We start from the raw sequence: 23,383 nt of genomic DNA, 5'->3' as shown, positions 1-23,383 counted from the left end.
CACTTAGTGTAAGCGCTGCTGGGCAACAACTAAAACATCGGCGTGTTATCAACACTCTTCTCATCCCAAATGCAAACCACAGTATTATACCAGCTACTAGGAAGAAAGTTAACTCTATCCCAGCTGAAACCAGGACAGTGGTGAACAGACACGGAATGTTTCCAAAGGGATTTTAACATTGGTAGAGGTGGTAAAAATTATTATATAAGGTTTTATTTTGCAAATAATAGGCCCACTGAATTGGAAGAATAAGTAGAGGCCCATTTCTACTATTGGCTCCATGTAGCCATATTCCTAGCAGAAGGACACTAGGGCCAATAAGACACAGGAATCAATGGCCCAAGTTGGACCAGTTTCAAGACTGAAGCCTTACCTCTTTGCAGTTTTTTACAGGAGGAGGGGGGCTGTTGGTGCTTCACTTGTAGTTACTGCAGTAGCAAAAATAGCAGATTGCTGCATGTCTTCTAACCAGTCTGTTGTTCTGTCAGTGGATTTTGAAAGATGAGTATTAAAATTATTTTATATTCTACATTAGAAAAATGCTGTTGCACTGAAGCAAGCCCTGCTTGCCCTGCAAGCCCTGAAGGAAGTCCCTGCAAGATGTAGGCTAAAGACATAGTGCAGATAAGCTCTAAGTCACTCCTTGAACACATTGCACAATAAATGTTGTCATAAAGATTATGTGAATTCCTACGGTAGCCAAATTCCCTTCAATTATCACATTATATCTCATTCTACAACTATAGTCATGGTGAGATTAAAAAGAAATATTCACTGTACTGTTCATAAAACAAGTAAATGGGTCTTAAGTACCTTGAAATTGGCCATTCCTACCAAGATGTATTATCACTAAATCAGCTGTCCTCTTCTCTCCTGATTTTCTGAAGCAACCCCCCTGCAACTGGTGGCAGAAGCTACCTCCTGGCCCCTGCAAACACTGGTGGGCTCCTGTTTTTGCAACTGATGGACAGCATCAAGCTAGTGTTAACAGGAGATAGTTTTATTGCACATCTTCACCACTTTTTCTTTCTCTTTCTGCACTGGTCTTTGTAAACAGAGCAGTGAGTGTAAGTATGGGTGGAGCACCCACTGGCATGCAAAGGAACTCACTCTCCACTTCCAAGGAGGACCTCTGACAAATGTTTCCAGCCTACAAGCCCATCTCTGGGCAGCAGCGGCATGCTCTGCACCGGGGAGCGGGAACCAGGACCACGCAGACTGAGCCGCTTAGACTCCTCTCTGTACTTGGACTGCTACCATCTCCACAGACAAACGAAGAAAAAGCCCCAAATCAAACATGCCAGAGAAGCAGGAATCAACCTGACAGCTGACAGAGGTACACGAACCCTTCTTCAAACCACGACAGCTTTGAAACAATGGCCAAAGTTCAGGTGAGTGGAGAATAAACAAATAACATATCACACAGGCAAGAAGTGGAACCGGGACTGCTTAACCCACAGCCTGTTCTGCTGTCAAACAGGTCCAGCTGACTACAACCGTTTCTTCCCCACATGCTCTTTGTATGCCACTGCTCATGTCTCGTGGCCTCAGGGTCACCTCAGCCAGCTGGTTGCCGCAGAGGAGCCTGAAGGCAGCTCCAGCTTGGCACCAGCCACGGCACCACCTGCGCATCCTTGCCCGTGTCTAACAATGCAGCCAGAAGTTCTCAGGTCAACAACCTTTAGGAATAGAGTTGGTTTCTCATGAGAAAATATATAATAGCTCAAAGGACCAGAATTGAGGAGTGTCTCTACAGATGGGATCTGCACAGTGTGCCGTGGGAAAATCCATGCAGGCTCCGTCCAGCGCTGAACCAATGCATGGTGCCCAGCATCAGAAGGGACATAAGGTTTACGCACTATCTGTATTTCTCTTTTTATTCTGTCTTATTAAAATGGCTATTTTATTAAGCCATTTTTTGTTGGAGCTTTCTTGCAGAGATGCAGAAAGAGCCCTGCGCCATCTCCCTCTCTCCTGCACTTCATCCCTCCCTGGGGCAGAACACTTACTAATTACAGGATTGTTGCATTCAGCAAGAAGCTGCTGATATTGTTGAGTGAGATGGGAAAGTGGGAGTGTGGTGGGTTGACCCCAGCCAGCAGCGAAGCCCCGACTCAGTCACTCACTCCCCCCCCAGCAAGATGAGAGAGAGAATCAGAAGGGTGAAACTGAGGAAAAACCTCATGGGTTGAGATAAAGTCAGTTTACTAAGTGAAGAAAAAGAACAAAAATAAGTGATGCAAAGGCAATCACTCACCACCTCCCACCAGCAGACCAATGCCCAGCCAGTCTCCAAGCAACAGCTACTTTAGAAGAAACTACCCCCCCCAGCCTGTTTTTATTGCTGAGTGTGATGCTACATGGTCCGGCACGTCCCTTTGGACAGTTGGGGTCAGCTGTCCTGGCTGTTTCCCCCCTCACCCTCTTGCCCACCCCCATACTGTTTGCTGGGGGGGCAGAGAGAGAAACAGAGAAGGCCTTGACGCTGTGTAAGCACTGTTCAGCGACAGCTAAAGCACCAGTGTGCTATCAACACTGTTTGGGTCACAAATCAAACACAGCACCACATGGGCTGCTATGGAGAAAGTTAACTCCATCCCAGCCAGACCCAGCACAGGGAGTGCAATGCAATTTGGGAAATCCTTAAACCAGATTTATCTCTGAAGAACGAGTGAGGGTGCAAGTGCAACGTCTTGAGTCTCACCAGAACTATCCCTAGCCTTCTCTGTCTCATTTTCTCTCCCTCTTGATGGAGCTGTGGAGTGGCTTGGAGCAGAGAGAGAAAACAAAAATGACAGAGAAACTATAGCTTCAGCATGATTCAAAATACCACCATGTGATCTGGAGTCAGTGGCATTACAGCACCCAAACTATTTTTTCTTTCTCTGTTCTAGGACAAGGACAAAGTGCTTCTGGTAGCTTTTATGCACTGTAGCACACTCCTGGTTTGCTGCTGTTGAGATAAGCTCAGCATCTGTGGTACACATAAGAACATCTTCTACACATAAGAACAGAACAAAACAAATTTGTGCTGCCCTTACCAGGAGCAAAGAGTGCAGCAGTGGGGGAACAAAAACCAACTTTATTGCATGAGTAACAATTGAGTCCAAGACAATAATCTAGATGAGACAGACACAAACGTTGCAGTCTGATTTTTCTGAAACTCCAAGGAGCTGCACTTATAGGTCCTTTTCGACTAATACAACACTTATCCCAGAGAAAAGCTGAACATCCTCATGTGTCCTCTGAGCCCCTCTGGCCAGCACCAGAAGTGGAAGAAGCCTTGGGGGGTCCCCCCGACCCCAGTGTGACTTGAACACACAACTTTCTGATCTGTAGTCAGACGCGCTGCCGTTGAACCATGAGGCCATGCCGCTGCACCCCTTCCCCTGGCTACAGAGGGCCAAGTCTCTGGCACTCTTCTGCCCAGGTGACACTTGTGCCAGCCTATGCTGGCAGCATCCCTTGGCACCATCTGGTCCCTCTATGTCCTTGTATTTTCAGATGCCTTTGCCAGGCTTGCTTGGAATATGCACCCAGGAGACTCCTGCTGGCAATCACTACATGAAGCACTAAACAGAGTAGGGGTGGGAGGGCTTCCTACAGCAGCCAAGCTGCATAAAATACCTGTCATACTCTTATTCCCCATATTTGCCGAAATCTACTCGTTTTCTGCAACCGTAGTAAGTGCTTTCCACTAATTCAAGGTGAATTTAAACTGCTTGTACCAGGAAAACACTCCAATTGTCTTCTCGAGGATAAATTCTCTTCAAAGCTGCAAGGAAGCATGAGCACAGGTTCAGTTTGCTCATAGGAAACTTTAGCCACGGTTCTTTATAGCTTCTGGAAAAGCAAAATGTGTCTTCAAATGAACCATTCCCTCCTTTGCCCAGCTTCCAGCCCCTTCAGCACAGGTTCTTTTACCAAATTTTGTAGAAAAATACTCTTTCCATCACACACCCCGCCACATGCCATGTTTAATCTCTGTGTACAAAACACACATTCAGCTCTGGACCATGAGGTACCTGGAAAAGAGCCACACAAGGCTGTGGGATCGGAACACGTGGGGTCAGATCACTGTCCTTGTGCCTCAGAGGCTGCCTTGCCTTGCCCTCGCAGCAGAGCCTGGCAGAGCCCTGCCTGTTACACACTGCGTTTTCTTCAAGAATGCTCCACTGTGCATGTATGACACCCAGCGTAAGGAGCAAGTCTGTGGGGTGATTTGAAGGCAGCCTCCAGATCCAGTGTCAGGCATGCCACCAGTAGTCCGCAAGGCCAGGGGAACAGACCCCGCTCCCTTTTCCACTCGGGACAGACACCTCCAGCTCCTTCCTGCAGCCTTTCACGAGGGGAACTCCTCGATGAATGCTCCTCCACCCTCGTTGTCCAAAGAGCAGGAACGAGGCTGGAGCAGAAAGCAGCGTGGGAAGTAGCATCTCTTCCCAGCCGTGTCTGGGAAACATAGCTAGAGATTTCTGGGTCGCCACATCATAATTCAGTCAACAGCAGTTAGGCGGGTCATTTCACACAGCCACGAGTTACACACAACTCTTCACAGAGCCAAAGGATGCCACCACGCCAACCTCTGTAGTCGAAGCATCTGCAGTGGCCTTTCTGCTGCTCCTACATTTATCCCCCACACAGAACACTTATAGGGAAAACTGTCATGGTTTGTGTTACAGCTACTTAACAATAAAGTGGGAGTCGGCCTCTTCTCCCAGGCAACTAGCGATAGGACAAGAGGACACAGCCTCAGGCTTCACCAGGGGAGGTTCAGGTTGGACATTAGGAAGAATTTCTTTTCAGAAAGGGTTATTAGACATTGGAACGGGCTACCCAGGGAGGTGGTGGAGTCACCATCTCTGGATGTGTTTAAGAAAAGACTGGATGGTCTAGTTGACAGGGTGGTGTCAGGGCAACGGTTGGACTCGATGATCCCAGAGGTCTCTTCCAACCTGGTTGATTCTGTGATTCTGTGATACGATGCCCATAATACACACAAGGAACTTCTGATAAAGAATATCCTTAACCCTGTCAGTTTTCCTCCTGGAGAAACTTGCAGAAAGGGGCTGACCTAACAAGTTTCACAATAAGGGGGTTTGTGAGCAGCAGTCCCAAAAGTAACACCTTCACTGAAGGCAGAGCAGCTCCATCAGGGATCAGGTTTCCCCACCGCTGGAATTACTCTTTTCTCTTCAAAGATACAGAGCCTGAAATCTGAACCATGCACAAACACCCAAGCTTTTAATATTCACCTCAAATGACTCAGAAGCACTACAGTTGTCAGACAGCATTGACCCGAATGCCTTTTCCCCATGCCTGCAGCATTTACATTTCACTCACCGCATCTTTCCATGGTTTTAAATAACAGCAACTTGTTACTTCTACTGATGTGACCAGATGAAAGAAAAGTGATGTCTTCACCAGTAAGTATTCCAGTGGAACAAGCTGTCAGTGAACTACACTATGCTGAGTCAAGAAAAACAGGTAAATGTTAATAGTTTGCTTGCAAGAACCATCAGCGCCATTTAGGATTTCAGGATGACCTAGCAGAGCCAGACGCTTTTTCTGCACGTTGCGTCCCTCTGAACAATGACTGCAAAGTGACACAACAGAAGCTTCCTAAGAGAGAGGGAAAGACCAAGCACAGCATGACTCAAAGACCCAACCCTACAATTTGGCAGCAGAAATACCATGTGGTGCAAGAATTAGCTTGTACCTAGTCCTTTTCTCTTCAGAGAAAACTTTTACAATTGACCATGCCTCTGCCAGGAAAGAAAAAAAAAAAGCAATACCCCAAAATTTGCAGTGTGATTTGCATCCTGCCTTCTGATCTACAGCCAGACAAGCTGCCACGGTGGCCCAGGAATACTTGCCTTCTTGTCTCCTTCCATAAATGCTTAAACGTACTTTTGTTTCCTATCCTGCTACCCTGACTTCTCCTTCCAGCACTGAAGGGACTGCAATTTCCCTAGGAAAGAGCAAGAAAACCACACTTTGGATACCATTTCAGCATACAAGCACATTGTGAAGAGTTCACAGCCCAGGCCTGCAATTCTGAAATAGGATGGAAGCAGATGGCTCCCCAGCCTCTAGGTCACCCTATTTTTTATTTTTTCTTCATGTGCTTCATACCAAGAGAACATATTTAAATTGAAAGTGACTAAAATCTAAGCTTCTTACTGAAAGAAAGTAGCCCAGAGCATATTTTGGCATGGAAAATGAATTTATATTGTCAAATAGTCTCTTTCGTTAATCTCTCTAACCCACTCAAGACCAGTTTTTGTATTCATTGCCAAACATGAACTTCTTGGTACCCTTTTAGTAAATGAAGTATTCTTTACTTACTGGAGTAAATACTCTTATGAGCACTGGTAGCACTGGTTGTTTACTGGTTCTCAGCTAAACCTCTGCTTTTGAAACCACCACCAACAACAAAATCTTGCTCAGCTTCCCTTAGCCCATGGATGCACACCTTACATGGACTACTGCTTTTAAAATATGGCTCATCTTACATTCCCAGATTCAGACCCTGGAAATGTATGTAAAAGCTCAACTCCAAAAAACTGAGCCCTCTGAGGAGGGAGAGAATAGAGGACAGCAGGGCAAAGCCGAGAGTGACAGTTCTATTTTAAATAAATTCATTGTTAAGCAAAGTCTTTTTGGTCTTGCTGTTTGTCTCTTCTATTCTTAGGTTTTCTGAACTGTGGAACTTTTCCATGACCATTTTTGGCTTTACAGACACTTCCATTTTTATTCCATAAACCCAGCTGTGGACGATTGGCCTAATTCAGCTCAAGATTTGAACTAGGAGGGACATTCAAATTAGCTACAGAGGCCACAAAGTAAAAGAACCAGATCTTTGGAGGGGTAAATGCATGGTGAAATATTTCCTTCAGTCTCCTTCACAATTTAATTGCCCTTCCTCCATTGCTGTGCTGGCTGGATACCTTGAGTTTTTGTTCTGACCTCACTGACCTGCCTCACGAACAAGAGGAGCTGTTTACAAAAAGCCTTTACCATGTCTATGGCTGTTATCAGGAGTAAAAATGCAAAAATAGTACAGCTCTACTATCTAGCCCTATGGGACAGAAGATTTATTAGCAAGGAATAAACAGGTAAGAAGCAACAATCGTTTCTATTATTTATGCAGCAGAACAAAAAAGCTATGTGGTTGCAGCTGGTGGCAAAGCATGTCTATATGCATATTATAGTTCAAATTGTTTTATCTAGAAGCTTCCTAGAGCAGTAACACTGCTAGAGCACTCAAGCTCTGCAAAACTTGCTTGTTTTTTTCTTTCTACAATGAGAAAGGCAAAGAGGAGAATCTGCAAGAGCGGGAAGATAGAGGAGAAGCCACGATTATGGGAAGCAGGCACCAGTGCGGAGGTTTGCTTTGATGCCAGAATCACAGAATCAACCAGGTTGGAAGAGACCTCTGGGATCATCGAGTCCAACCGTTGCCCTGACACCACCCTGTCAACTAGACCATGGCACTAAGTGCCATGGCCAGTCTTTTCTTAAACCACTCCAGAGATGGTGACTCCACCACCTCCCTGGGCAGCCCATTCCAATGTCTAATGACCCTTGCTGAGAAGAAATGCTTCCTAATGTCCAACCTGAACCTCCCCTGGCAAAGCTTGAGGCTGTGTCCTCTTGTCCTATCGCTAGTTGCCTGAGAGAAGAGGCCGACTCCCACTCCGCTACAACCTCCCTTCAGGTAGCTGTAGACTGCAATAAGGTCACCTCTGAGCCTCCTCTTCTCCACGCTAAACAACCCCAGCTCCCTCAGCCATTCCTTGGAGGTCAGACCCTCCAGACCCTTCACCAGCTTGGTCGCCCTCCTCTGGACTCGCTCCAACACCTCAACATCTTTCTTGAAGTGCGGGGCCCACAACTGGACACAGGATTCAAGGTGCAGCCTCACCAGTGCCGAGTACAGAGGGACGATCACTTCCCCAGACCAGCTGGCTACACTATTCCTAATAGCGGCCAGGATACCATTGGCCTTCTTGGCCACCTCGGCACACTGCTGGCTCATGTTTACCCGTCTGTCGACCAGAATCTCACCACGGAGATTAACACACCTTCCCAAATGAGGTGGCGAAGGTCAAGAAGGAAAACAATTAAGTTTATTAAGAAAGATTCTAAGTGGTAGGCTTACAGGAGATAATCTTTCCAGCATTTGAGGTTGCTACTAACTCAGTAGAGAAGCTTTGTGGATGAAGGCACTGTTACGTGTTTGGCTTATCTGTAAAGTAATAGACTGAGGAAAGCTATTGCCCAACAGTGATACTCTCCTAACCATATAGGCACAGTAAATTGAAAACCTCTTCAATTACATCAGGCAACAGTTACATCATCCAGGACACCTGTGTACACAACAAGACACCTCTGCAATAGATGCACCAGGAGCTTTTTATGCTATGAAGCTGAAAACCACAGGGATGACCTACGTGCTAGCACGACCGTAAGAGGCACTGCCCAATTCTTGCTGGTGCCTTTGGTCTTGTCTCTTTAGACATTCTGGTGCAAGAAACTTCAACAAGCACGGTGTTTTTACTACTCCGTACTACAAAACTAATTACATGGGGAAAAGGAAACAAACCTTAAAAAAAAACCCTCAAAACTTGCGCCTTGTTGGTAAACGGCATTTTTCTTCATTTAATTTATCACTTCTGTGCTATGAAATCGTAAGACCTCTGAAGACCAAAACTCAGCATCCTTATCACAGAATCACTGAATCACAGAGTGTTAGGGATTGGAAGGGACCTCGAAAGATCATCTAGTCCAACCCCCCTGCCGGAGCAGGATTACCTAGATCATGTCACACAGGAACGCGTCCAGGAGGGTTTTGAATGTCTCCAGAGAAGGAGACTCCACAACCTCTCTGGGCAGCCTGTGCCAGTGTTCAGTTGCCCTCACTGTAAAGAAGTTTTTCCTTATATTTATGTGGAACCTCCTGTGTTCCAGCTTGCACCCGTTGCCCCTTGTCCTGTCAATGGATGTCACTGAGAAGAGCCTGGCTCTATCCTCATGACACTTGTCCTTCACATATTTATAAACATTAATGAGGTCCCCCCTCAGTCTCCTCTTCTCCAAGCTAAAGGGACCCAGCTCCCTCAGCCTCTCCTCATAAGGGAGATGTTCCACCCCCTTAATCATCTTCGTGGCTCTGTGCTGGACTCTCTCTAGCAGTTCCCTGTCCTTCTTGAACTCAGGGGCCCAGAACTGGACACAATATTCCAGATGCGGCCTCACCAGGGCAGAGTAGAGGGGGAGGAGAACCTCTCTTGACCTGCTAACCACACTGCTTCTAATCCACCCCAGGATGCCATTGGCCTTCTTGGCCACAAGGGCACACTGCTGGCTCATGGTCACCCTGCTGTCCACTAGGACCCCCAGGTCCCTTTCCCCTACGCTGCTCTCCAACAGCTCTGTCCCCAACTTGTACTCATACATGGGGTTGTTCTTGCCTAGATGCAGGACTCTACACTTGCCCTTGTTATATTTCATTACATTTCTCCCCGCCCAACTCTCCAGCCTGTCCAGGTCATCCTTATGTAGGATTTCTTTGGCACTCCCGATTTCTTTGGCACATAAAGGGCCACCCCCGCTAGACGGTATTTAACGACCCACCCGCTCCCTTCAGCCCGTCGCGCCTCCCCCGCCCGCCCCGCTGCCTCGCCCACCGGCGGCGCGGGCGGCTCCGGGCAAGTGGGCCCGGCGCTCACCTGCCCGGCCAGGCTCGCCCCGCCCCGGGAGGCGGGCGGTGGGTCGCGGCTGCGAACCGGAGGTGATGGCGGCCGCCGACCCGCCGGGCGCCGGGGACCTCTCGCAGCTGGTGAGCGCGGGGCCGGCTCTGGCGGGGAGCGGGGCCGGGTTTGGTTGCTGCGGGGCTGCGCCTGGGCGGGTCCCTCCGTGTGGCGAGCGGAGAAGGGCGGAAAGCCGCGGAGAGGCCCCGGCCCCAGCCCCGCCGCCGCCCCCCGCGGCTCGCTGGGCCGCAGCCGCCCTCCGTGCGCCGCCGCCCGCGGCTCCTTCTTTCTCTTTTGTTATTTTTTTCCCCCCAGGCGGAAAATCTGCTGCATCAGCTGCAGGAGAATTTTCAAGCTCTGACTGAAAAGATAACGCTGGGAAATATCCTCTTTGGAACGCAGGTTACTAGCTCCGCCGGGGAGCTTTCGTGCTCCGACGGCTGCGGTTCCTCCGCTGGACCGGGCGCGGTGCCCCCCCCATAAAGAGGAGCTTTGCCTTTGAAAATCGGGATGCGCTTTTTTCTGAACATCCAATTGATCTATAATGATTGACGTTGCTAAACACCCATGATGTCGAGACAGATGCATTGCCCAAGTCCGCTTATTTTTCCCTTTACTAAGAAGGAAACCCTAAAAAAGGTTTTAGTAGTAGTAGTATCAGCTCCCAGGGAGCTGGTCTCTTGTGCAGCAATTCTTGCTTTCAAGTAAAATAAGCAGCAAATTACGTGTAAAGATTCTGAAGGTACATTAAAAAAGCAATCATCTTCAGAAATGCCACTTATATCAGCGTATCGCTGCATGTTGGTTTAAAAACAACTGTTAGCTCCTGAGCGTGGGGAGGTGAGCCCTCAAAAAGACGTTAAGACGTGAAGAGGCCTTGAGCTTTCTCAGTACATTTATTTACAGAAACTACCTCTGCTTTCTGAAACTGTGAGTTTATGAAATTTTCCTTTTCTTTTTTTCTGTAACTTGACGTTTCAGGAAGCAGCTGCTTTAGTGTAAAAGACTGATGTTTTAGCAGCACTCGTATTCTGATTGCGTAGGCTGGCTGTATGGTATCACCTAAAACAGTTCCTCAGAAAGAAAACAATCTCTTACAAAAAAAATACTCCACTCATGGGCGTACAGGAAGGCATCTGAAAATATTTAGATCTTGAATGCTTACCTGTTGCAAAAGAAAGTGGGATTGTCTTGTAATAATACAAGCTTGTGCATGCTTCATCTTGTGTTAGTGTTGAACATGAGTAAGAGGCTGAGACATCTCGAAGCAAGCTGCTTGTTTTTTCTCATGGAAGAAAAAACTATAAACTTATAGAATTCTTATCTATGAATGAAGTTATCTTTAACTTTTTACTGGAAGAAATGGGTGAGCGCATTGATGATCTTGAGAAGAATGTTGCTGACCTGATGACAGAGGCTGGGATAGAAAACTCCGATGAAGAGTTGAGAATTTTTACTGTATTTTATGTATATCCATGTAGTTTTGAACTATGGGCAGCACCTAGCATGAAAATATTGTTCACATATTTATCATACCTGCATTTACTGGGATTTTACAGGATACTGAGATATTTTGAAATATTTTAAATTACCTTGGATTTCTTTTTGCTAAAAGCCAAAGAATGCTGCTGCTTTTTTAAAAGAACACAAACTGCAGCTTGCTGCATGTGTTCCAGCTGAGTGCTGTACACAAGGGGTAGTACAAACTCATCCCAAATATGTAAACTGAGGCTGTACATTTGTAATAAAATGTGTGTGGCTTAAAGCACTCCTGCCCACCGTTCCTGTCCCTCAAGTATGCTAACCTAGCTGAGGATTCTCACTGGTATAAATTTATGTATATCTCTCTTTAAACCTGCTTCAGCTGCCTCCTGTGGCTCAGCGCACACCTCTTGAATACATTCACTCCGAACACAGCAGTACTTTGTTGTTGCAGCAGTAAGATGGGGGCCAGAAGGAGCAAGGATAACTTTAGTATTATTGTCAAACACTAATATAAAATCATTCTACAGTTCAGGACTGCATGCTAGATTTTATATCGCTGTTGCAAATGCCACCCCCCCTCCCCGATGGATGCCTTAGTTGGTGCTCTGAGTATTTAGAGCATTGCTTCCATGTGCTGTGGGTGCGAGTGATGTCTTATTCCCGTTGTTGCATGCTTTCCTGATTCAAACTGAGACACATAATTCTTTTTGTCGTTTAGAGACTGCTTACCCAGTGAAAGACAGGAATGCCTGTAAATATATTGACGTAATTTAGGCATCTATTCGTTCTGATGCCTTTTCATGATAAGCTATGAAGTAATTTTCAGAAATACAGAAAGACAAGCCATGAATATGTATTTAACTGTACAGAGACCTTCCTATTTTTATGCTGAATCACATTCATGAATAATTAAACCACTAACCTACTTATTCACTGTTTCTTTGCAGCACTGAAACAAGGATGTGATCAAGAAAGATCAAGGGAGAACAGCACCGCACTGAATCTGGGTTTACAATCAGTGTCACTAGTCACAAAACATCAGTGAAAACAGATGTGCTTGCATCATGTCACAACAGAATCTCATTTTTTTTTGTAAACTATTGCCCCAGGAAAAAATGTAGAAAACTGGGTTTATTCATCTAACTGGGTCACTGTACTTCCTGTAATTGGGAAAGAATTGTTAGTTTCAGGGAAGGCAAAACTACTATTTTGGATAGAAAACTATATAGTAAACTTAGCCAGTCACAAGCTTTTTCAATGTATGAAAATGTATTTCATTTATTTTAATACTATTAAAATTTTCATCATATTTCACTGTTGCCTTTTTGAGTGTTCTCAGAATAACAAGATCCTTGTTACTTTCCCTTTGCATGTGCCATTTTGATGCTGCTTCAAACGTTTTACATTACAAAATGCACCTTATTTGATGTTACTACAAAGGTGCCTTTGCAAAACTTCCTAGGTCCAATGAATATGAACTGTTGTGCACTAAAAGAAACGGCATCATAAACACGCAGGTATGCATATTGTCCCAATTAACATTAGCCATTTTGATGAAAGAGCCTATTTTAAAGACTTTGAGATAGATGAGGAATTCTAGTTACCAAACACATCCTGAACAAGACATGGTAAAGAAACCAGCACATCTGCACTAACCTTAAGCTTCTTGTACACCGAAACATTGGTACTTTTTGGAGGAAAGATTTTGTTTGAAACAAATGCAGAAACTGAAGCATTACCAGGTAAATACAATACCTCAGCTAATGAAGGATAAATATGCTTTTTAAAATTTTGGCAGGTGTTAATACTTGGCATCTATTACAGAGTTTTCACGAGTATCAAGAAATCATTCTATTCAATGCTTTCATCAGTGTAGATTTGCAAGCAGTGTCAAACCAGGGGGAGAGGCTGATATGCCAGAGGACAGGCTGGAGAAATGGGCCAACAGGAACCTCAGGACCACAAAGTCCTGGGCAACCTGATCAAGTGGGACCTACTTTGACTGCAAGGTTGGTGTTCCCTTCCAACATAAATGATTCCATAATTAATAACCACTGTAAACCAGATTAACTTAAGTAGAAATTGGGACCCTGTGTTTTACTTTCTTGACTCATTCTAAATCCTCTAAAACACACTTGATGGTGAAAAAGCATATTCTTTTTCTTGTGACAAACTGGACCAGAAGTACAGATACCACCTTTCTGTATAATCTGGCTTGTTTTTTCTTAATCCTGTAAATATGCAAGTATCAGGTAAAAAAAAAAACAAACAAAAAAACCCCAAAAAACCCTCAACCAAACAAAACCCACAAAACTACCCCCACAACACTGGCTTCATCACCACAAAAGTTGTCAGAAATGCAAATGGAAACTTCAAAAGCCACACAATAGTGGAATCCAGTCCAAGTCTCGTGAGTATATATGCATTATAGTACACCATTAGATAAACGAGGTCAAATGAGAGAAAGCACAGCTCACCCTTTCTTCAGCTGTTGACTATGCAGCCAGCTCTTGAACTGCAATTAGCCTTTGCCACTGCAGAAGCTACCAAGTACTTCCAACTGATTACTGTATGCATAATCACCATGAAAAAGAAGTCCATCACCACAAGTCAATTAAGCTGATGGGGGGGGAAGTGTGCATAAAGTCATGGAAGATGTTTTCTCTGAGTTTTGCTAAATATTAATAAATGCACCATAGTGTTTTATTCCTATTCTTAGTGGATACATAAGACCAAGATACTATGCAAGGAAATCCTGACAGAAGTGATAAGCCTCCATCTTCAACATTATGACTTTGCATCCAATTATATGTTTTAATTCTCAAATTTAATTAGCTAAAGAAAATTAAAGTGAATAAGTGGAACTCACTTTATTCTTTTAAAAAAGCTGTAGTATAGTTTTCCCAGATATTTGTGTAACAAAAGCTAACAAAAACAGTTGAAATGTTTTTCTGCAAACAGGCTTTTTGTGTACAAAAATACTACATAATACCAAAAGGACAACACAGAGCAAAGTCTTTAAAAAACTAAAAACACAACCCAAAATTCAGCTACAGTATTACTGCAGTCAGACAGTTCCAGGCTTAGTGTCTTCTACTTTTCCAAACGGACTTCAAACCTTTTAAATAATTCAAAATACACTCAAAACTGAAAGATTTGTAGGGTTTTTTAATATATATATGTACACACATACAAAAGAATAAATTTAAGTGGACATAGGGTTAAAAAAGAAGGCAGCCCCAAAGAAATGTCAGTATCTGTATTTAGTGGAATAATCTTTTGGCGATACCACCAAACCTCGACCTTTGCGGGCTCCTCTGTACACAGTTTCTATAATGTCAATCATCTCTTGCTTATCTTCCATTGCCCAGTTGATCTTGTTGTTATTACCTGTACCTAAATCAATCATGATGTGTTTGTTCCTTTAAAGGGAGAGAAAAAAAAAACAAAACAGACCAGTTAACATGTTGTTATAATTCAGAAATAAACTTTATATCCCCCATAAAAATGCTTTGTAAGATTCAAAAGAAACCCTCCTAAAATAAACAGGCTTGCAAAACAAGACTCAAGGAAAGAGCATCTAGTCCTGTCACTCAAGTTGACATTTCACTGCCTATTTCTAAAGCTAGAACAAAGACTGCAACAGGCCCCCAAAGACTGCTGCTCAGTGCAATTATTCTTCAGCGTATTCCTCATTGTTTATATTTCTTTCCCACTACTGTCTAACACCAGAGAGAGTTCCACGCTCGTCAGTAGCACATTTTATCTCATCAATGCAGATGCCTTAGCTCCAAGAAACCTTAATACTTTGGGTGTATTTTTAAAGGAAGTTTGACAAGCTTGACTGCCATATTACTGCAGTATTCTATACAGGGAGTTTCAGAATTAAAACTAAAAACAATGGATAATAAAAAGAGTTTTCAGTATTGCTAATTTGTACTCTATTATCAAAGCACTGTTACTAGGCTAATTGGAAAACAAGCCATTTTCCTATTTAATCAGTTTACTCTCTTGTAGAACAATAAAAATATAAGCATCAGTATGCTGATATGCATTTAGAAATGATCTACTGAGACACTGTATTTGACACACAAAAAATTCAACTGAGTTACATTCATGTACCTGAAGAAAAACATGACAGTACAGGGATCATACAACTCGTACATCTTGTTGAAGTCTGGTACTTCAGTGATATCCACAAGATAAATAACAGCAAAGTTTTTTACCTAAACAGAAGAAAACAGGAAATATAAAAGCAATATATATTACCAAGCCTTTGATTATTTGTATTACCGATTAAAAGACATAAGCTTTCTTTATTGCAACATTTATTTTCCAAAATATTAAGTCATAAAATCACAGTAAACACTCTTGCCATTATTTTTAATAATAAATGAGTAGCAGCAGGAGGTTGGGATTCAATTAACCTGGAAAATATTTTTACATATAGCCAAGATGCTCATTTCACACCCAGTATCAACTAGGATGTCTCTAAATCAACATCCAGAGAGACAAATGTGCTTTATATACAACTGAGACCTCACAGTGACGTGCACAGCTCTGAACAAGTGAGTAACTGCTTTGTGTAAGCCAAGCTGACACATTTTGCCTCTCTCATCAGCTGCATATAGACTTCAGAAAATTAATGATCTAAAGTGCCCTGGTGCCTGCCTCCAAGCATTTCTTTCCCCTCTACACCATCTGATTTGTTTAACAAGGCACATTAAATGAAAATAAAACTGATAATTTAATAATAAAAACTGATAGCTTTTTCCAGAGGTGAAAAGCTAAAACAGGAGCTTAAAAATTTAATTGATAATGCAAAAAAGACCTTGATGAGAAGCTATTCTCTGGGCAATTCTGGCAAAACAGGCTTTCATTTTGCAGAGTTACTGAGTCAAATGCACAAGAATCCCTCCCCTTTAATGTCATAGTCAATGTGTTCATTCCTGAAAGAAAACCATGGTATGTTTTTGTTTCCTAAATGTAGCACATTTGACTGTACGTGGAATTAGGTGAAGTTTTAGTTTCTAAACTTAGCTCATACGTGTATAGTAGAAATTCACACACACACTAACATATAAGTCAGTAGGTATCTAAATTACACAAACCTTTAACTGTAACTGTACTCATGCATTATACCATGAACACACAACCTTGCCCCCCCCATCCTTACTTACATACAATTTCGGTCCTTCCCGTTTGACTATGCAAAATTACCAGTCTGAGGTAACACACGTGGTCTAAGATTTATGAAAAACTTACTGTTTGTCACAGTACTTCCCACTCATTAATTTTGCTATTAAACATCTGGTAATGCTATGAGTAGTATAATTTCTGCTTGATGTAAAGATGTTTTATTTTAGTCCACAAAACAGGATTAGACCGTACCAGAAAAATATTATATATGGTGTACCCTATCCTTAAACATCCTAACAGGCACTTAAATTGAGAAAGTATGGAGATGTTTGTTTACAAAAAAACCCTGAAGCACACAGTAAATATATTTTGATGGACTTCTGCTTCAAGACAGTTTCTAAATTACAAAAAATAATCACACTTCAAAGATGTAAGTAAGTATTAGTAGTGAAGAAAGTAAAATCTCTTCTGGAGTGAAACAGCATTTAAATAGTTTTTACTGTGCTTTTATGGAGCCAATTATAATCCTAGACTCTGTCAGTAATCTAATGAAAACTTCCCATTTAAGCCATGTTCCAAAACAGGCAAGAGGTAAGGCCTTGAAAACCCAAGTTAGTTGTAATATCAAACTCTAACACCCTCTGAAGTGATCATTCATGTCCATTTCAATTTTATATAAAATATTTCTAACAAGCTTAATGGGATGTTCAGAGTCAACAATTTTGATGAGAAGTGACTGAGGTTACTCCCTGGTTAGCCTTAGGAGGCAGAAGACAGTTGTCATTTTCATTTTCTCCTATTATTTCTTCTTCCATCCTGCTGACATTTCTAGCATCAGCAGCACAGCTTTGCTGGGTGGGGAAATTTCCACAACACATTCGGCAATTCCGAAAAACTGAACATAATCTTTGAACAATTATTGAGTTTGGAGATTAGAAAATTATTTTTTTTAAGTTAAACCAAGCATTAATACAACGTTCTTAGGACCTTTGTTCACTGAAAGATTAGTCCAAGATTATATGTTGTACCAGAAGACCACTACAAAAATACTGCTAAACCAACATTTTACTTCCAAGAACTGTGTACTCCACATAGTACTGGAACAACAAAACTTTTAAAGTTAGTTTCACATTATGTACACTTAACTCAGTTGTGCTGTTGCAGAAACAGAAATGCTTGTCACTAGCAATGAACATCAACAGCCTAAGGTTTTAGAAAAGAGAAGCAGACTATTGAAGTCTTAAATAAATTATTACAGAGATCTTACTCAAAAGAACTAGATCATTCAAATCACCTGCGTATATACAAGTTATTACTAATCCAAGTATCTCATACATTAACTGAATCTTTCTTCTTTCCTACATGGGAATACAAGCACAGCTACCTACTTTTACAGAATTGAAACTGATGACAGTCGCCTGCTCAAAAGCTTGTATGAAGTCTAAAGCAGACCTCAAAGCTAGATACCAACGCTCAAATTTGAATTCAGAACTTTAAAAGTGGCTCTATTCTTTCTCCCTTGCTTTCTTAATTTCAAATCTGACAAGATTACCACTCCAAAACCACTTAGCCTGGAAGTGCATTGAAGAAGGATGTGTTTTGTTGAGTTTGGACACTGGCTGACAAGGTTGCCTGTGACATGGGCCTTGCCATGCAACACTCCAATATGAGCAGCAGCAGGAGGCTGGGATTCAGGCCAAAGAGCGAACTAGACAAAAACATGGGTAAGAGGCTAAATACGGAAAGGGTGATGCAGAAACACTGCAGTGGCCATAATATCTACCGTTTAGTGGCCATGCCAGGCTGGGCAGGCTTTTCACCAAGAGGCATTTTATTTCAGCACAAGATAAGCCCTGCAGAACTACTCATGTCTCTCTGCACAGTATTGACCAGTTTTACAGCCTAAAGAAGCACTTACTGTCTCAGACACGATATTGGAGCCAAGATACAGCAGTACAGAGCCAGCTTCACAGCAGTACAGAGCAGCATCTGAGCCAGCTTCATGCACAGCGGGGCTCTAATTCACAAGGCTTTAGCTTAGGCTCCATTTTAAGCAAAAGCAATTGAAGTCGCCAGGGGAGGTTCAGGTTGAACATTAGGAAGAATTTCTTTTCAGAAAGGGTTATTAGACATTGGAATGGGCTGCCCAGGGAGATGGTGGAGTCACCATCTCTGGATGTGTTTAAGAAAAGACTGGACACGGCCCTCAGTGCCATGGTCTAGTTGACAGGGTGGTGTCAGGGCAACGGTTGGACTCGATGATCCCAGAGGTCTCTTCCAACCTGGTTGATTCTGTGATGTGTTTCTGGGTTCAGGCTGTTATGGATGCAGGAGTTGATCTATACTTGACCTAGTAAGCCCGTGGGGACAAACCAAAGCTTAACCTCTTCCCATTCATTGGGAAGTGAATCCACCCCGCAGACAGAGCTGTCAGTTCAAAAACTACATTCCTATATAGAACAAGCTTCACTATCATTTCACGGCTGTTGCTAACAAGTTATTTCTGACTTTTGAGTTATAACTGGGGATATAGTATGGAGACCTCAGAACAAGAATTAAATACAACTCCAAGCAAGCAAACCACACTAAATAAAATCAGTTGCAGTTGTAACAACTGAGAGTCCACTAAGGTTGTTAATGTAAATCAAAATTTTACTGTCCAGATAATACGCAAAAAACCTTGTGGTATTTTAGAATCTGAACACATAATAACACAAGTTTATTCTGGAAGTACTTAACCTCATAACATACACTAAAATATAGTAAACCTGTTGCAATAAGTCAGCTGCTTTCTGAAAAAACAAACCAACCCTCTAGTGATAGACCTTCTTTTGGACAGCTCCACACTTGTTCAACACCTGAAGATAAGAATATTTTCAGCAGAAAAACAAGACAGATATTAACTTTTGAATGTATTTATTTCTGACACTTTGACTTCCTTTACCCTTCTTTCAATTCAAAACTTTCTCTAACTTACCAGGCCATCATAGCTGTTGTCCAGGGGAACAGGATGGAGTAGGACACTAAAAGCCAAACAGCAGCACGGATTCAAAATTTTATCAGACTTACTCATTGATTGGGCTTCAATGTTGTTTGGTTGGTTTTTTTTCCTTAATTACTGTAGCTTCAGAAATTAGTCTACATTACTCAACGGGTGTATAAAAAAAAAAACAAAAGTGCATTATTGCTTAGCCACAGTTACAGGCTATTTTAATGCTTCACAGAGCTGTACCTACTTGGGTGGACTACTATTAAATCTTTAAACAGAACGGCTCAAGACTATAAAGAAGAGGAATCTATAGGACCCTTAACAACAGATACATACTCTCTATCCTATCTTGATCAAGATCACATTTGCTGGTAAATAGGAAACACAGATGTAGGAAAAATCATATGTCAGATGAAATAAATCTCATTTGTCCTCCAAAGATCTCCCTCCTGTCTTTCTTAACAATGTGACTACAAAAAAAATTAAAGCACTCCTACAACATGAGATTGCCACAGAAATATAATCAATGACTATGAAGAATGGCAACAATCATGAAGTTTCTTTACCTTTCTGTTAGGGGTAAGTAATACTCTTTTTTTTTTTCCCCTTAATATTTCAGCTCCCTTTAAGAAACAAATCTCACAGCCATATGTTACCTTATGGCCCAAAGTGCATCCAGTAAATACCTAAGGAAATCTGAGACAAGAACTAAGATTCCATCTTCTCATCTTCCTAACTAGTTTCCAGACAATGTTTTTTATGTTTAGATGTCTTTATGAACAGAAAGGCAGAGGTGCAACTAATGTTTAAGCAAAAGCCACAGCTATTCACACTTCTGATTACAGTTAAATAAATGCAAAACATTTGAACAATCCTCCCTAAACCCACACTGACCCAACACAACCTATTGGTTAAAGTGACGTGGTTTCACAAGAGGTTATCTGACTTAAAGCATTCAGTCCTAGATAAATCATGGTTTTAAAATATTTCTTTTAAAAAGAGTATTAAAGCAATTTAGCAGCCAAAGCTCTTTATTTCAGGGGATGGGTTTTTATAACTGTAAGCCTCCTTTTAAAAAAAATCACAGAATCACAGAATGTTAGGGATTGGAAGGGACCTCGAAAGATCATCTAGTCCAATCCCCCTGCCGGAGCAGGATTACCTAGATCATGTCACACAGGAACGCGTCCAGGCGGGTTTTGAATGTCTCCAGAGAAGGAGACTCCACAACCTCTCTGGGCAGCCTGTGCCAGTGTTCGGTCACCCTCACTGTAAAGAAGTTTTTCCTCATATTTATGTGGAACCTCCTGTGTTCCAGCTTGCACCCATTGCCCCTTGTCCTGTCAAGGGATGTCACTGAGAAGAGCCTGGCTCCATCCTCATGACACTTGCCCTTTACATATTTATAAACATTCATGAGGTCACCCCTCAGTCTCCTCTTCTCTAAGCTAAAGAGACCCCGCTCCCTCAGCCTCTCCTCATAAGGGAGATGTTCCACCCCCTTAATCATCTTCGTGGCTCTGCGCTGGACTCTCTCTAGCAGTTCCCTGTCCTTCTTGAACTGAGGGCCCACAACTGGACACAATATTCCAGATGCGGCCTCACCAGGGCAGAGTAGAGGGGGAGGAGAACCTCTCTTGACCTGCTAACCACACCCCTTCTAATACACCCCAGGATGCCATTGGCCTTCTTGGCCAATGTAGTTTTAAAAAAAATGTAGTTGTAAAAGTGGGGTTCCAGAGGAATTTAGTGAAACTCAATTCTTAGATGTTTGGTTGAAACCCTGACAAAGTAAAAATCTAACATCTTACAATTATTATTGGTTTTGAAACTCAGTGAAACCTTGTTTCTTTTTCATCTAACACTGGGGAAAAAAAAACAGTCAACTGTAAGTGGAGTACATTTCAGTGAAAATAATCTGCTATGTATTTTCATACAGTGTTCCAGTTTCTTTTCCCCAAAAAGGATTCAAACTGAAAAAATACTGCTTTCTGTTATAAAGTACAGACAAATATTACTGCTACCCAAAAATATGCTGCAGACTAAAAGAATATTGCACCGTGGTAACAAATGTCAAATACGGCTACATTTTCTTCAAATGTAGCATGCAATTACAGCATGTTAACATTCTATATTATTCTCTAGAATAAACACCTGTACAATTGGAACTTTTACTCACTCTTTAAAACAGCAGAGATCCAAACATGGCTTGTAAGCAAGAGGATGAGGAAGGATCTCCCCCTTTAATTTGCCATTTCTGCAGAGGGAGATTTTTAAATAAGAAGTTACATTGTTCTGTCTTTCCCCAGTCACCCCTAACTGCCAATATTCCTGCCAAATTGCCAAGCATTCTGCCAAAAGTCGATACTAACAGTACCTGAACATAACACACTCCCACCATGTTAAACACAAAACAACTAAATTAAACCACATCACAACTCCTTACTGTATTCTATTATATCTTAACATTTAGCTATAGGTATAGGTCTTTCATTGTAGGGATTTTACAGACAGAAGTTCATTTATTTAAAAATAACATTAAAAGAGAAAGGAGTACACCACAAAAAGAACTCTGCATCAAGCTATGCAGTATGTGCACAATTTTACATGAAAATAGCTGACTCCTTTTCCCACCCAAGTTACCGTTTCTGGTTCAGATTTTTTTCTTGCTTCATTTTCTATGTGGTTCAGTTAAAAAGCTGTCGATTTTCAACATCTATCACTACTCAAAACTACTAAATACAAGAAAAAGTAAATTATAGCTGATTAGGTATGTTAACAGCCTAATTTTTCTTCAATATCTATCTATCTTAGGCAAGTGACCAGCTGTCAGCAGGCATTCAGTTTCCATCTGAAAACAGCTTCAGAGTTTGGCTCCTGAAATTTAATTCAGTGCATGCAACTCAATGGAACGCCATTTACCTCTACGAGTAATATCACTGACAGATTAACCAACACCATTCTGTACATTTTAGGATCTCAGAGTCAAAATGAAAGTAACTTTTTCAGTAATTCAAATGGAAATCTGAAGCTACTACACATTCTGATTGTGAAGTGCCAGTGCTGCATTACCCTACAGCCACAGCAGTCCTACCACCAAGCACTTGCTTCTGCTTGAATGCGGACATTCATTAAACGATGGGTTATTAACAGGCAGCGATTTTGATTTCAGAACTTGCCACGCTCTTTTCACCCCTTTAAATGCTACAAACGTCACGGTAGTCGGCGACTTTAGGAGACACTCATGAAAGCAAACCACACAGCTTTCTTGCTGCCTCCTAAAGCAGGAATGCCTCCTCCAGAAACCGAGTTATAACCTGCCTCGGGCTTCATTTGAAACTCTGAGCGCAGAAAGCGACCGTCTCACGTTACAGCACCACTTACCTTCTCAGCGATGCTGTATAAGACTTCGTCCATCTTCATGCAGGTCGGGTCCCAGTCGTGCCCGAAGCGGATGACCACGACTCGGTCCTCTTCCGAGAGGATGGCCTGGTCTACCTGCCAGCCGTTGTGCAAGTGCGGCAACATGTACGACATCCTGACGGGCGGGTGGCGGGCCTGCGGGACGACAGCAACACCCCGGAGCTGACAGCCCGGCCTGCCCTCGCACGGCGCCGCAGCCCCCCGCGGCGGCACAGCCCCCCCAGCCCCCCGCAGGCCCAGGCCACCGTTTAGCGCACGTGGCGCAGCGATGCCCTCAACTCGCCGGGCCCTTGCGAGGCGCCAGCGGCCACCGGGCGCCAGGGCCGGGCCCCCCCACCCCGCCTCGTCCCGCCCCCGCCGCACCCCCGGGCGTCCTTCTCTCGGTGAAACGGGGCGACGGAGCCGCGGCGTGAGAGGAAGCGGAAGTGACGCAGTACGCCCGCACGGCGGGACACGCCACTGGGAGACGCGCTTCCGCCCCGCGGAGGGGGCGGGGCAGAGCGCGGAGCCCGCTTGGACCACACCAAGTGTGAAGGCAGGCGGGGAGCGGCGGAAGAACATCTTGGGCCGTACCAAGCGGGGGAGGGAGGTA

General features: G+C 43.2%; 2 protein-coding genes across 4 annotated transcripts; one reads left to right on the top strand and one right to left on the bottom strand.

Annotated features, from left to right (window-relative positions):
• The first annotated feature begins 9,791 nt into the window (after positions 1 to 9,791).
• HSBP1L1 (heat shock factor binding protein 1 like 1) lies at positions 9,792 to 12,269 on the top strand. Of its 2 annotated transcripts, none has more exons than XM_068397128.1 (4): positions 9,792 to 9,844; positions 10,071 to 10,137; positions 11,110 to 11,197; positions 12,188 to 12,269. In XM_068397128.1, the coding sequence occupies exons 1-4, from the start codon at positions 9,800 to 9,802 to the stop codon at positions 12,204 to 12,206; spliced, it is 219 nt and encodes a 72-aa protein (XP_068253229.1). In that variant the 5' UTR covers positions 9,792 to 9,799; the 3' UTR covers positions 12,207 to 12,269. The 2 variants fall into 2 exon arrangements, with proteins under 2 accessions (XP_068253229.1, XP_068253228.1); XM_068397127.1 differs by lacking the exon at positions 12,188 to 12,269 and adding an exon at positions 11,449 to 11,519 and having other exon boundaries at positions 11,110 to 11,223.
• Positions 12,270 to 14,388: 2,119 nt separating this feature from the next.
• TXNL4A (thioredoxin like 4A) lies at positions 14,389 to 23,208 on the bottom strand. Of its 2 annotated transcripts, XM_068396787.1 has the most exons (4): positions 23,155 to 23,208; positions 22,753 to 22,926; positions 15,363 to 15,466; positions 14,389 to 14,662 (listed from the first exon to the last, which is right to left on the bottom strand). In XM_068396787.1, exons 2-4 carry the CDS (start codon positions 22,903 to 22,905, stop codon positions 14,491 to 14,493), a joined length of 429 nt encoding a protein of 142 aa, XP_068252888.1. In that variant the 5' UTR covers positions 22,906 to 22,926; positions 23,155 to 23,208; the 3' UTR covers positions 14,389 to 14,490. The 2 variants fall into 2 exon arrangements, with proteins under 2 accessions (XP_068252888.1, XP_068252889.1); XM_068396788.1 differs by lacking the exons at positions 22,753 to 22,926; positions 23,155 to 23,208 and adding an exon at positions 21,548 to 21,624.
• Between the last annotated feature and the right edge of the window lie 175 nt (positions 23,209 to 23,383).

This window comes from Nyctibius grandis, chromosome 3 (genome assembly GCF_013368605.1).
Source record: "Nyctibius grandis isolate bNycGra1 chromosome 3, bNycGra1.pri, whole genome shotgun sequence".
Taxonomy (NCBI): domain Eukaryota; kingdom Metazoa; phylum Chordata; class Aves; order Nyctibiiformes; family Nyctibiidae; genus Nyctibius; species Nyctibius grandis.
Note: the sequence above shows the minus strand (reverse complement) of the source record. Positions and strands in the feature narration are given on the sequence as shown.